At 41.3% G+C, this 14,978-nt stretch overlaps 1 protein-coding gene across 1 annotated transcript in view; it reads left to right on the top strand.

The window, feature by feature from the left end:
* Positions 1 to 14,978, top strand: part of LOC126475099 (protein kinase C-binding protein NELL1-like) — a 980,737-nt gene that overhangs the window by 471,106 nt on the left and 494,653 nt on the right. Inside the window, exon 2 of the mRNA XM_050102677.1 lies at positions 10,525 to 10,644. Coding sequence (XP_049958634.1) covers positions 10,525 to 10,644 — 120 coding nt within the window. The remainder of the gene's footprint in view (positions 1 to 10,524; positions 10,645 to 14,978) is intronic.

Below are 14,978 nucleotides of genomic sequence, written 5' to 3' on the forward strand. Positions count from 1 at the left end.
ATTTGTAGTTTCACGGTTTGCTTCTTTTTAACGTTAAATTTTGAAAATGAATTTCTTTTGTGCGCAAAGCTGAATGCACATGTGAATGTGCGTGTGGTCGGAGGAGAGCGGAGGACGTTTCAATTCAGATTTTGTTTACCTTATTTCCCTTTTTAGTTTTCTGTAGCACTATCAGTATAAACGGGGTCCTGGCAGGATCATTTTGCTGTCGAATGTTTGTCCGTCTGTTTAGACCCCTCTTTCTCGGGAACGGGTTGAGGTATCGAGTTGAAATTAATGTCAAATACTAAGGTCTATGGTTACCTGGCGGTATAAAGAAATTTAAACTTCTAAATCAATGCAGGCAAAGGATACGATCATTCATGTTTTGATGCTCGCGAATTCACTCATCAAGACCTATAGAATACTTCTCGTTGACTTAGAACATGAAACTTGGCAAGGGGCTAGGTTTCATAGCACAAGTATTGGAAAAAATCCGAAAATTGTTAATTTGTAATTGTGTCACATAAAAAGTATTTTTTTGCCTTTTTTTGTCCGTCCGTCTGTCTGTTAAGCCCCTTTTTCTCAGGAACTGGTTGAGGTAACGAGTTGAAATTAATATGACATATGGCTCCTTGCCTGTGTAAGCTTCTAAATCAATTTATCCAAAAGATACGGTCATTTATGTCACATGTTTTGGTACTCGCAAACTTACTCATTACAGTCTACATAAATAATTAAGTTCGTACGGAACCCTCAGAGCGAAAGTCTTACTCGTACTTTTCCGGGTTTTTTTCTCTCTATTTGACATCTCTATCGGTGATGCAATGTCATAAAATTCACAGTAAATATCGAAATGAAACAAAACAAACTAATAAATATCGAATTATGAAATACCTTAGATATGGACATACTTTTAAAGCGAAATTGAATTTAAAAATTGAGGCTTGCTCAACGAATAATGGAAAAACGAGTGTTGGTAATTACTAGCAGAGATAGGAAAACAAACAAATGGATCGGAAAAAACGCGTAAATGATGTAATTATGACTATAATGAAAGTGAAATTGAGGTGCACTGTACATTTGGCCACGTCAATGGATACAGGTGGACAAATGGAAGTTCGTTGCTGGATTCCAAAATCTAAGATAGAACAAGACAACGACTGCTTGAAGGTGGATAGATGACTTTAGAAAATATGCCTCAAAAGACATACCTCAGAAAACAAGTCATCAACAAAAGGCCTGTATCCAACACTATTTGCCAAGCTGCTAATGATGTTGATAATATGAAATGTCAGATAAAAATCAACGACAGTAGTTAAAAATATATGATTACTATTCCTTAAAAGCTGGGCAAGACAGCAGACTTCGAATTCGGAGACCTGCGGTTAGGTTCCTGATAGGTCAGTACAGTTGATATGACAGTGTAACAGAGAATCACGGGAAACTTAAGTGGGAATCCATAGCAGAAAATGTTGCGGAAATTCAAGGGAAGACTGAGAAAATGTTCTGCTGTTTGCATTGTACAGGAGTTGGACAAAAATATGAAAACACATCGAGAAATGCTTGCTCGAACATAAATGGAGATGCTAGCCAAGCCTGCAAGTTGCGCTGTTGTATCTGTCCACCAACAGCACCTGTGCGATGTCCTCAAAAACGTTTAGGTGATAGTCGTCGTCAGAACGGTGTTCTACACTCCTGGAAATTGAAATAAGAACACCGTGAATTCATTGTCCCAGGAAGGCGAAACTTTATTGACACATTCCTGGGGTCAGATACATCACATGATCACACTGACAGAACCACAGGCACATAGACACAGGCAACAGAGCATGCACAATGTCGGCACTAGTACAGTGTATATCCACCTTTCGCAGCAATGCAGGCTGCTATTCTCCCATGGAGACGATCGTAGAGATGCTGGATGTAGTCCTGTGGAACGGCTTGCCATGCCATTTCCACCTGGCGCCTCAGTTGGACCAGCGTTCGTGCTGGACGTGTAGACCGCGTGAGACGACGCTTCATCCAGTCCCAAACATGCTCAATGGGGGACAGATCCGGAGATCTTGCTGGCCAGGGTAGTTGACTTACACCTTCTAGAGTACGTTGGGTGGCACGGGATACATGCGGACGAGCATTGTCCTGTTGGAACAGCAAGTTCCCTTGCCGGTCTAGGAATGGTAGAACGATGGGTTCGATGACGGTTTGGATGTACCGTGCACTATTCAGTGTCCCCTCGACGATCACCAGTGGTGTACGGCCAGTGTAGGACATCGCTCCCCACACCATGATGCCGGGTGTTGGCCCTGTGTGCCTCGGTCGTATGCAGTCCTGATTGTGGCGCTCACCTGCACGGCGCCAAACACGCATACGACCATCATTGGCACCAAGGCAGAAGCGACTCTCATCGCTGAAGACGACACGTCTCCATTCGTCCCTCCATTCACGCCTGTCGCGACACCACTGGAGGCGGGCTGCACGATGTTGGGGCGTGAGCGGAAGACGGCCTAACGGTGTGCGGGACCGTAGCCCAGCTTCATGGAGACGGTTGCGAATGGTCCTCGCCTATACCCCAGGAGCAACAGTGTCCCTAATTTGCTGGGAAGTGGCGGTGCGGTCCCCTACGGCACTGCGTAGGATCCTACGGTCTTGGCGTGCATCCGTGCGTCGCTGCGGTCCGGTCCCAGGTCGACGGGCACGTGCACCTTCCACCGACCACTGGCGACAACATCGATGTACTGTGGAGACCTCACGCCCCACGTGTTGAGCAATTCGGCGGTACGTCCACCCGGCCTCCCGCATGCCCACTATACGCCCTCGCTCAAAGTCCGTCAACTGCACATACGGTTCACGTCCACGCTGTCGCGGCATGCTACCAGTGTTAAAGACTGCGATGGAGCTCCGTATGCCACGGCAAACTGGCTGACACTGACGGCGGCGGTGCACAAATGCTGCGCAGCTAGCGCCATTCGACGGCCAACACCGCGGTTCCTGGTGTGTCCGCTGTGCCGTGCGTGTGATCATTGCTTGTACAGCCCTCTCGCAGTGTCCGGAGCGAGTATGGTGGGTCTGACACACCGGTGTCAATGTGTTCTTTTTTCCATTTCCAGGAGTGTATGTAACTGTGAGTGCATTAGGTCGGAGCTAAGTAAATTCCAGCGTGGGCAGATCTCTGCAGCTCTCATGGTGCATGCTTCCGTAACCAAGGTAACCGGAGTGTCTGGTATTCCAAGAGGCACCGTATCAAACTTTTATACCGCATACAGCGAACGCGGAAAAACATCATCCGCTACGTCGCAGCGCGAGCGAAAGTGTTTTCTTGCGTGATCGTGACAGACGGTCATGGAAGATGATTGTGACGAAAGCTAAAGGGACGTCAGCAGGAAAAGTCAGTGCAGAACTGAATGTCGGACTCGCGAACCCTGTCAGTACAAAAACAGCACGAAGTGAGCACCATATGCAGAGAATTTCGGAGCGAGCTGGAATTCCAAAACCACTCACCAGTGATACAAATGCCCCATTACAAGAAAACGTGGTGCCGAAGCCATAAAACTTGGACTGTGGAGCAATGGAAGAAACTCATTTGGTCGGTGGAGTGTTGTTTCAGACTGTTTCCAACTTCTGTCCGAGTTTACGTCCCAAGAGTGCAACATGGCGGGGGTTCGATGAGGCTCTAGGCAGTCATATCGTGGTATTCCATGGGTCCCACGGGAACTCCTCACGGTCGCACTACTGCCAAGCATTATGTGACCATTTTGGCTGTTCATGTCCATTATCTCGTACAATGTTGTTCCCAAATGGTGATGCTGTGTTCCAAAACGACAGCGCCTCTGTTCACACAGCTTGCATCGAGCAGAACTAGTTTTGTGAGCTCGAGGATGAACTGCCTCATATCACCTGACCACTACAGTGACCAGATCTCAGTATTATCAAGCCTTCGTGGTGTACTTTGGAGAGAAGGATGGGTAATCACTATTTACCTCCGTCATATTTATATAAACTTGTCAATATGTAGTAGGAAGAGTGGTGTAAAATTACCTTGAAACCACGCAGGAGTTGTATTTTTTCATTCCGAAACGACTGGAATTGGTTTTCAGTGGCAGTTGTTTTCCTGCATTATACCAGTCATAGTAGGTGTTGTGTTTTTGGTGCTTCTACATTTAACCCACCCCTCCCTCCCCCCTCCCATGTATCTGACGGTGTCCTGAAATTCGCACCCTGTGAAATTCGCACCCAGAAAATGTCCGATCTCCTCTCGGCACTTAGAATCGCCGCTCGGCAGGTAGGAGGGCCGAAGGCCTTATTTTACGGCAATGTGTAGCCCCAATAATGTTGCCAGCAACATTGCTGCAACTCGTCAATGCCCAGGACTTATACGTCTCAATTCTTGTCTGTATGTGTTTGCCTTTCACTCTCAGCCTCGATTCTTCTTCCTCAGCCGACAGCGCTACTGTGTCAAGTCACGTGAATCAGCATTATTTCGTTATTGGAGATTAGGTTCGTCTAATGAATTACACGAAACACTGCTCCAAGAATACAGAAGCAACTACAGATATGTAAAGTTGGGCAAACGAGACAACCATCGAGAAACCCATGGACGTGATAAAAACATCTACAACTAGAGCGAAAGAAACAGAAAGTAATGTATACGAAGAGCGAATTCTGAAAAAGGACGTTCTAAGACGCCTGAACGTTTTTGCAGCTTCATCAGGCGTTTCAAATGGACACCAATTTGTCAACTGCTATTGTTTTATTGCGATGGTTGTATACATTACTTTGCACGCCCTATAACTCTGGTCAGCTCTGGTATACTACTTTAATAAATTTTTCTTGTGCCAAGAAGCATATAGATGAAAAATGAACTTTAAACACATAAAATTTTTCAGTGCGTCGAGTGTGGCAGCTCAGAAATGTGGAAGAAAAGAAATATTTAAACATTTACAACAAAGTTGCTAATTAATTGTTAAGTGTAGGTTGATTAGTTTCGTACTTCGCCCATTTTCACAAGCCAAGTGGATGAGTTGAATGTAGATAGTAAAGGTATCATACATAATACGGTTCATATGGTAACTATTTACATATTTTGTACTTAGGATGTGTTTGGTATGGACAGTTCTATTTAGGTGACCACACTTGAACGTATCTCAGATCTGCGTTCGAAGATGTCACAATCGTATTTACACCTTACTGTACCGTATTTTATATATATATAACCTGTAATGACCGAAATTTTCGAAAACATATTTTTGTCACCATCTACCATCTGAAACACAAATTTCTCCCGTTTCAAAAAAACGTATTTTTTATCTAATTTTCAGTTGCTAATTTGGTCTTAAACGCTCTTTGAACAAATGTCTGCGAACCAGCCACAGGCAAGGAATATAATTATAAAAATTTCTTGTCTGCCACAGTCTTGGAAACAATAAATCCAATATACAAGGACCTTGAAGATACAAAATTACTTAGCAGATGTCTATATGGCCATACACCAAACCCTAACGAGAGTTTCAACAGCTGCGTGTGGCAAAGAGTACCAAAAACAGTGTTTATTCGATTGACAGTATTCAGGTATAATGGGTGCTGTCATCTATTTCAATGATTATGTAATTATCAACACGAAACTACTGGACAAGCTGCAAGGGTTGCGAGAGTCAGCACTTAAGGTGCAGAGTAAGGAAAAGATTCCTGAAAAAGTCTGCAGAGGGTAAAGAAGCAGCTGTCCAGCAAGAATATTTTGTTGCTGGAATGTTCTGAAAGAGGCATACGGTGGGTCAGAAACGCTGTGAACAATCTTTTCTCATTTTCTCGAAACTACATTTTCGTGACTTGAGGTACATATATCTTCACAATGATTATAGCTGTGTTCACCAAATTCCTCCAAAGTCAACTGTCTATTATACAGGATGTCGTATTTCTTGAACTATAACAGATAATTAAATAGCTTCCCTTGTGCAGCTGTAGTTAATGTCATTCAGTGTTGGTACAAAACCGCAACTTACTTCGCACTGTAGATCAAGAGGAACACGCGATGAAAGCGAGGCGTAGATATGCAGCCCGTTGGACTCCAGGTCCGCTTAAAACGAAATATACTGGATACATAAACAGAAGCGAAAATAACCTTTCAATTTTCAGTACGTACCTCAGAGAATGATACACACTCCATTGAAAATATCGCGAGAAATTTCACTGCTTTACAGATGTCTTCAAAGGCCAATTGATGGACATGCTAGAAGAAATACCTGTACAAATCTACATTCACATCACTAAGCTCCCAGAACAAATGTTAAATCAACAAACAGAATCGCGCAGCAGAAAAAGCATGGAAAATTTCCATAGCACCTTAATCAGCGCATGAAAGGCACTCCAACATGCATTAATCATCAAATAAGCTACTTCAAACGATTCCTAGAAACCCTCAAGAGTACCTGAATCAGCATATGAATCGCAATCTATACAGTGAGAATTATAACAGCAGAACACTATTGTATGTAGATTTTATTGAAACACAAATTCAATAATATTTTTGCTTTCAAACAATGCTGAAACGAAATGAAATATTTATTGTACAACTGTGATGTGATGAACATTGGATATAGTCATTGATCTTAATACAATGTCGAAGTAAATTGAATACATCAAAGATTATATAATTCGTAATAAAATTGGTTACACTAACATCTGTCAGACTTTTGAAAATATTTACGATAAATAAGCCAGTGTGACGCACAGTGTAGTTCATTGAGGAACTTCTCCATTGTATATAAAATATCGTTGTCAAGCGAATCACATCATTCTGGGTAATGAAGGCACAACAATTAAGGACAATATATATTATGTTAACATAGTACAATAAGGTTTAACTTCAATTGTGATATATTTTAACGCAGACTGAGATACATGAAAGTGTTATGACATAAATAGAACTGTCCACAACAAACACATTAAATGGTTCAAATGGCTCTGAGCACTATGGGACTTAACATCTGAGGTCATCAGTCCCATAGACTTAGAACTACTTAAACCTAACTAACCTAAGCACATCACACACATCCATGCCCGAGGCAGGATTCGAATCTGCAGCCGTAGCAGCAGCGCCGTTCCGGACTGAAGCGCCTAGAACCGCTAGGTCACAGAGGCCGGCACCAAACACATCCTATACAAATTTCGTACGTAGTTACTATGTGAACCATACTATCACTGATAGGCTACATTTATTATCCACATTCGACGCATCGGCTCATTACAAATTTTATTCTCTATAACAGGTGGCATCTGAAAATAGGCAAAACCCGAAACTTGTCAGCCAACACTAAATAAGTAGCAGCTCTGGTGTAAACTTTTGAAAATGTATTCTCTTTCAGCTCTTGAAAGAGGAATATCAGACCTCTGTATCAACCCTCACTAGCCGAAAACTGAACGGTTGCAACTCGTATATAGTAGATAATAGTGGTAATGGTTTTACCAATTCTCGGATAAATTACTTTTAAACAATATATTCGAAATCGGATTTTCCCAGTATTAGTTAACAAGCTAAAGTTTCGGAAGCAGTTAGCCTGCTTTAAAAGAGAACGCATCGATGATGCCCTATTTCTTTTGTTCTTGCTAAGTTTTTTCTTAGTAGAATGCAAATGTAGGAAAGCTCCACTCGCCTCCACTATCTTGCTTTTGTTCATAACACGGCTATAGCGTCGTTCATGTAAACACATTTTTCCCGGAAATGTTTAGCTGCAAACATTGCCGGGCAACAGTGGCCAGCAATGTTGCCATACAATTGGCTGTAATTCGTGGGGCCGTGATGCTGCCAGAAAACACTACCGGCCTATCTTGTCAGCAGTAGCCAATTTTTACAGTCCGTGTAAACGTACTTTTACGTGGTGTACAGGTGAAGGGGACTAGTGATGCTCGAATAAGATTCGTAATACCACACTGCTTATTATTTTTTCTGCCAGTCGTGCCTTGTGGAAGGCCGTTGCAATTCGGCCGAAACGTCGGTTTTGGTTTATTATTGTTGTTAGTTTTTATCAATGACGTGGCATAATACCCAGAAGAATTTTAATCACTATGACACCGGCCGCGGAAGCCTACGTTCTTATATCAGTTTGAAAATATATAGCTTTTAAAAAATAATTCGTTTTTTGGGGTACCCCCTCGTATAAACGGTGTGCAGAGTCTGAAACAAATTGCACCACCTACTGTTCAGCCAATTTACAAGGAAATGTGCATTGGCAGAGCTGGGTAAGTCTTCACACTTCTCACTACTTCAGGTAATTGAAACCCATGTAGCTATCTCATAGGACCAAGGACTATGAGCACGGTGACCACTGCTGCGGCTTTGATTTAGAGGGCAGCAGACGCACGTGCGCCGACTATGGTGCGCCCATCGATAACATTGGACACTGCAGTTGTACCCCGTCGTCTTTTCAGGCGAGTTCCGTTTCTGCTTACAGCATCACAATCGACGTATCCATGTTTGGAGGCTCTGAAAGGAACTAATGTTGCCAGATGTCATCATCACAATGGCTCAGCACCTGGCGTAGTAGTGCAGCGTGCGGTTGGGTACACAACACGACCACGTCTGGTTCACGCAGCCAGTAATTTTGACAGCAGGCGTTATATTTCCGACGTGTTAACGTTGGTGGCTGTGCTGTACCTTCTAGGTCTCCACGGCATTGTCTTTAAACAAGACAACAGAAGATCGCATGTTGTCTATGCTGTTCTGACCTACTTCGATACACAAGGTGTTAGACTGTTTTCCTGACAAGTATGTTCGCCAAATATCTCACCTACTGAAAGAGTCTGGTGACATGTTGCCGAGAGAGTGGTAATCCACCTTTCTTCGGCCACTGTAACTGATGGTCTATAGGACAGAGTTGGAGCAGCATGGAACAACGTAACCTTATCTTCGATCCAAGCTCAGTTCGATTGCATTCACAGTCCAGTCACAGACATTGTTTCTGTATATTCCTAAATCACCTATAAATTTGATATTTATTATTCCTAGCTTACTATAAGGGGCGATCAAAAAGTTTCCGTTTTATGGTGATGCTGCAGCGTATATGCAACCCAGCAGGACTCCGATGCGAGTGTGTAAGCATCAACATTTAGGCAACAAACGGAAACGTTTTCATCGCCCCTTATATGGGGTGTTTATAAATGAATGGTGCAATTTTAAAAATTAATAATAAACCGATTTATTACTTTATATGAGCAAACCTTTCAGCGTTAGTAGTGGGCAACTGTCCAAGTTTTTGATCCATTAGTCACAATCCTTCAGTATGTCCACCCTTCGTCACACGACATGCACCTACACAGTAATCAAATTCTTCCCATACTTGGTGTAGCATGTCTCCACTCTGGTCTGCGGTATATGATTTATCCGATCATACGCTTCCTTAAGGGACGCAACCGTTGAATGGTCATAAACTGTCTTTCACAAACCCCCATAGAAAGAACTCGCAGGTTTTAAATCCCACAAATGGGATGGCTAGGGGAGAAGGTTGTTAACTGCAGTTGCAGCACGTCCAATCCAGCGTTGGTGAAGAACATGGTAAAGAAGGCCTCATACACTCCTGTGAAATGGGGTGGAGCACAGTCCAGTTGAAAAATACAGTCATCATAACTGGTGTTCAGCTGGGATAAAAACCAAGTTTCGAACATGTCTCGAACTGAGTTACGCATGACCACTTGTTGTGCAGTGAAAAATGAGCAGAACAATTTCTCACGTGACACTGCGAAGAAAACGTTTTGGAGGGTCATCCTGATACTCTGTCAGGTGGTTTCCCGGGTCCACAGATATGAATATTGTGTGTGTGCTCACCTTGCCACATATATGAAAAGTGGCTTCATCCATTTTTAACTATAGCTCTTCATAAAAGTAATGGCTTTTCACTTTGTCTGCTGGTGTAAGTGCCTGCACTAACTCCACTTTGTATGATTTAAAACGTAGCTACTTATACATCTTTCACACCGCAATCTTTGGCACGAACAATTCCCTGTGTGCTTTAATGCGTGGCTTGCAAGGATTTTGGTGAAACACCTCATGCACTCTTTTGATGCTTGCTTCACACATACGAGGTCGACCAGGGCTTTTCCCTTACAAAGGTATCTATTTTCGACAAACAGTCGGTACCACCTACCTGTGTTATTCTTGTGTGGTGGGTCTTCCCTAAGCTGTGCACGAAACTCACGCCGCACAGTAACTACAGATCTGGAAACCTCAAAACGGAACACATAAAAAGCGTTTTCCCTGTTGCGACGCCATCTTGGTAAAAGACTCCTGCGCAGTAAACATGAGAAGCAAATAGCGGGTATTACATCAAAAACTTGAACATTTACCGCTGCTTATGCTGTAAGGTTCGCCCAAATAAAGTAATAAATCAATTTGTTATTAATTTTTAAAACTGCATCATTAATTTATAAACACTCTCTATATATGCACAATACGTAGAATTTTACTATTTGCTGTCCTTTATGTTGTTGCAACTCTAAGCAGTGCGACGGTATAATGAGTGTTTACTAGTAGCAGCGGTCTGCGGTGTGTTCCAGTGACGGGCCTGGAGCCAGCGCTGGACTTGCTGGACGGCCTGCAGCTGCGCAACGTCAGCAGGCAGGGAGTGAGCGCGGTGCCCGGCCCGCAGCACTTCCGGACAGCCTTCTACCTGCAAGGTAGGCAACAACAACATCGACGATCTATAGGTCGATTCACGCAGGATGTCAGTGTGAATCCGTGTTCATGTACACTGTATTTGCATGGGGCTTCCAAAAGCGGATTTCGTAAACCGGTTTCGCAATACCGCTTCTGGTTGATCATGTGAGCTCTCCAAAATCGATTCTGGAAATCCAGTTCTATCTGCTGGTTTTCCACTTCCACAATCGATTTTCGGCCACATGTAAAGGCAAACCGTTTCTGAAATGTGAATGGGTTGTCAGGTTACGTCCGTGATGTTTTTAAAAAAAATTGGCTCGTAGAAATGGAGTGATTTTTTGTATAGTGGAGGAGAGTACAAAACTTAAATTGAGCATTGTGTCCTATAACTAAACGCAGTTGCAAAACACTAGCACATTGAGGATCTATCGAAAAGATACAGTTTACTGATACAAATGTCAGCTAATGCATTAGTGGCCTTTAATGGTGTCAGGAAACGTATGACACAGGACAAAGGTATCAATTACAAATCGTCTCTGTGGTTTGGTGAATAGCGAAGTGGAGTGCAACTGTAGTAGTTTCCGTTTGAGACCTCCCATCTGCAAAAATTTTGTTATTCACCTTTGCAGTCCTGAGAGCTTCTGGGTCTTGTCACTGTCAATAATTTACAAAATAAGCATGAAACACGGAAATACGAGTGAATATTCAAAACACATTGCTTTTACCTGAAAAAAACACACTACCACTCATTATCAGAACAAAAAACATAAAGAAGACTGACGCATGTGTGAAAGAATTAAAAGATGATTTAGTCTGTCAGCTGCCTATTAAGTATAAAGGAAATTATACAAGCTAATTACTGTAGGAGACTTCGTTTCCAAACAAGAATGTCTTCAAATTAAGCACATCTGCAGACGAAATACATTCTGATACAGATCCAGGCATATTTCTGCTGGTGTTTCAGTTACTTTCAAGAGCAAAGGAAGAAGTTTGCTTTCCTGACAATGAATTGTAACGTTTCGCGCAAAGTAGAATATACTTCACTCAACCAGTACATTTATTTAGCAATGGGGGCCCTAAGCACTATGAGACTTAACATCTGAGGTCATCAGTCCGCTAGACTTAGAACTACTTAAACCTAACCAACCTAAGGACATAACACACATCCATGCCCGAGGCTGGATTCGAACCTGCGACAGCAGCAGCAGTGCAGTTCCAGACTGAGGTGCCTAGAGCCGCTTGGCCACAGCGAATGGGGGAGTTTCTTAAGAATTTTTCGTAATATACACTGCTCGTTATATGTAACGAGTATAAAGTGTGCAGGTTGTCACTTTCAAAGAAAAGAAGACAGTAATAGTTTCCAAATTCGCAATGAATGAACCAGCTGAACATATAAAGAGTTCTGCTTAAATTCTCCTGTTAGAATGGCTGCTGCTGTCACTATGCTACCTTGAACCCAGATACATCTACCGATGCCTTTGAAAAAGCCGAAGTATAGCTTTGAAATAGTGCAGTCACAGTACCTCCAGTGACGTAATAAAAAATGAATGTAGAGGTGAAAAAAGAGGGGAGGTGGCATTACGTCACAGATTGAAGTCGATGTCCGCCATCTTAACTAACACAAAACATTAGGTTCACTGCATTCATACCCCCATAGTTGACTCAACGCCACTAAATGACTTTAGGCGATGTTGGATCACTGCGGTGACACTTCCCCGTGGCGTCACTCTTCCCGCAAGAAAGATAGGACACGACGTGTACGTCATGAGGGTAGGCCTAAGCTTGCTCGCCCACTCAGCTGGGCAGACGAAACACATTTCTAAATATGTTAATTCGTTACTGCTTCTTTGCATGCTGACGAGAATTACATCTTCTACTGGAACCTACTACTGCGCAGTCTTACTGGTTACTAGCATTACAGCAAAATACACAACTTTGCAGTATGCTGTACTTTAAGATCTCTACTCAACATAACTCTACATAAATGGTGTAATGGTAAAAAGAAAAGAGAGAGAGAGAAAGAATGAATGAATTGATCGATGTTTGTTACCAAACCCCTTCACTGTGTTATGTAAATAATCATTCACTGTGTCCTTGACAGGTACACTTTCAACTGCCTTTCTAGGTTAGCTTGTTTTAGTAACATCTTCAATCTCCTTGGGCAGTTTATTTTACTATTTTATTTCTTGCTAGATAATGATTCTTTGAGTTTTGTGTTTATTTCATTGTAAATGTAAGTTTTGCCTGTGTTCTGTTCCAGTGTCATGAACACAGATGTTTGTGTATTTCATTTATTATCATCCTCTGCATCATTTACATGATATAGGAACTGTCATAATACTCTCCAGAATATGCACATCAGACTATTACAAGTTTCTATCAAACACATAAAATTAATATTATATAACATGTTGAAAATTAAAACATTGAATAAATGGGTTGTTCTTTTACTTGCTCTTTTAACATGTACCGTATGTGATGAATTTATATATATTTAGTACATTTTGGAAAACACATTACATGTAATTTAGAGTTAAAAGAGTATAAACGAGACATAGAACTGACAATGAGAACAACATGATATTGACAATACAACTATCAGTTAGTGATTTAAGGATTCAAAATATTCGTCTAGGCTATAAAAACATTTATTTATCAGATATTTTTTTAATTCTGACTTAAATTTTCCTTCATCTTCTGTTACCCTGATGCAGAGTGGTAGAGCATTATAAAGCTTTATTCCATAGTGGCTCACATGTTTTTGAGTTTTTGTTTTGCTTGCTCTTTCTACATGCAGATTCTTACAAATATATGTATTGTGTCATGAAGATCTGAGTTTACATGTAAACTACTCAAGTGAGTTCTTGTATGCAGTATGCTTTCTAATATGTATAAAGATGGTACTGTAAGTATGTTTAGTTGCATGAACAAGGGTTTGCGGTGTGTTTGTGGAGAGCTGTGTGTAATAATTCTAATGGCCCTTTTCTATAATTTAAAAACCTCTCTCAAGCAACATTTAGTTGCACCCAAGAATGTTATTCCATAGGTTACAATAGATTCGAAATAAGCCATATACACTAATTTTGTACACTCTGCACTGCAAACTCTAGAAATTATTCTCAGTACAAAACATGCTGAATTGAATTCTTTGTATATGTATGTGACATGGTCTTTCCAGCTCAAGTGCTGATCAATGTAAATGCCTAAAATTTTGTAGACCAGACTGTCTCTATTTCATGGTCACTCAGTGATAAATGCTGATCATCCTTCTCTTTTACTTTACTGCATTAAAGTAATCTGTTTTATTTAAATTGAGTGTTAACTTACTAGCATAAAACCACTGTTGCACACTCTTAAGAACTTTTTTCAGCTGTAGTGAATAAGAATATGCAGTCATCAATTATAGTTATGCTTATATCATCTGCAAATAACATAATTTTTGATGATCTGTTGGGACTTTCAATGTCATTTATATAGATTAGGAATAATAGGAGACCAAGAACACTACCCTGAGGGACACCTACGGCCACTTTCTTAGCATCCAATACCTACTTTATTTTTTGCTTACTCTGAGATTAGATGAGTTCCAAAACCTGAGTTCTGTCTTGGAGATAGGATTCAAACCATTTCCCCCCAATTACTCTGATGCCTATTGCCTCCAGTTTGCCAAGGAGAATTTGATGACCTACTGTATCAAAGGCCTTGGAAAGATCTAGGTTTATTCCTACCACACATTTGTTATTGTTTAAATTTCTAATTATTTCTTCCGTATAGGCCTGTATGGCTGTTGCTGTGCTGTGACCTGTACGAAAACCACGTTGATTACAATTTAGAAAATTGAAGGTGTCAAGGTAGCTTATGAGTCTAATTTTCATCAGTTTTTCCAAAATTTTTGATAAAGATGGAAGGAGGGATATAGGTCTATAGTTTTCTATCTTATGTGTATCCCCATTTTTGAATATTGGTTCAACCTTAGAAATTTTCAGCCTTTGGGGGAACACACCTTCATTGAATGATAAATTGGCAATATATACCAGTGGTACCAAGATTTGTGAGATGACTTTTTTTATTATTGTCACTGGCACCTCATCCAGTCACGCAGACATTTAGGGTTTCATACTGTTAATTACTTTCAGTATTTCATATTTATTAGTGAAACTTATTATCATACTACTGACTACTTTTGATGCTGCTGTTTTCTCTTCTTTGGTAAAGCTTTTGCTTAATTTATCATCAGGTACACTTAGAAAGTAGTTGTTAATGTAATTGGACAGCACTTCCTTCTTTATTTCAATGTCATCACTAGATTTAAGTACAATATCCTGGTCTTTAGAGCTTTTTCCTGTTTCTCTTT

This window comes from Schistocerca serialis, chromosome 4, assembly GCF_023864345.2.
Source record: "Schistocerca serialis cubense isolate TAMUIC-IGC-003099 chromosome 4, iqSchSeri2.2, whole genome shotgun sequence".
Taxonomy (NCBI): Eukaryota; Metazoa; Arthropoda; class Insecta; order Orthoptera; family Acrididae; genus Schistocerca; species Schistocerca serialis.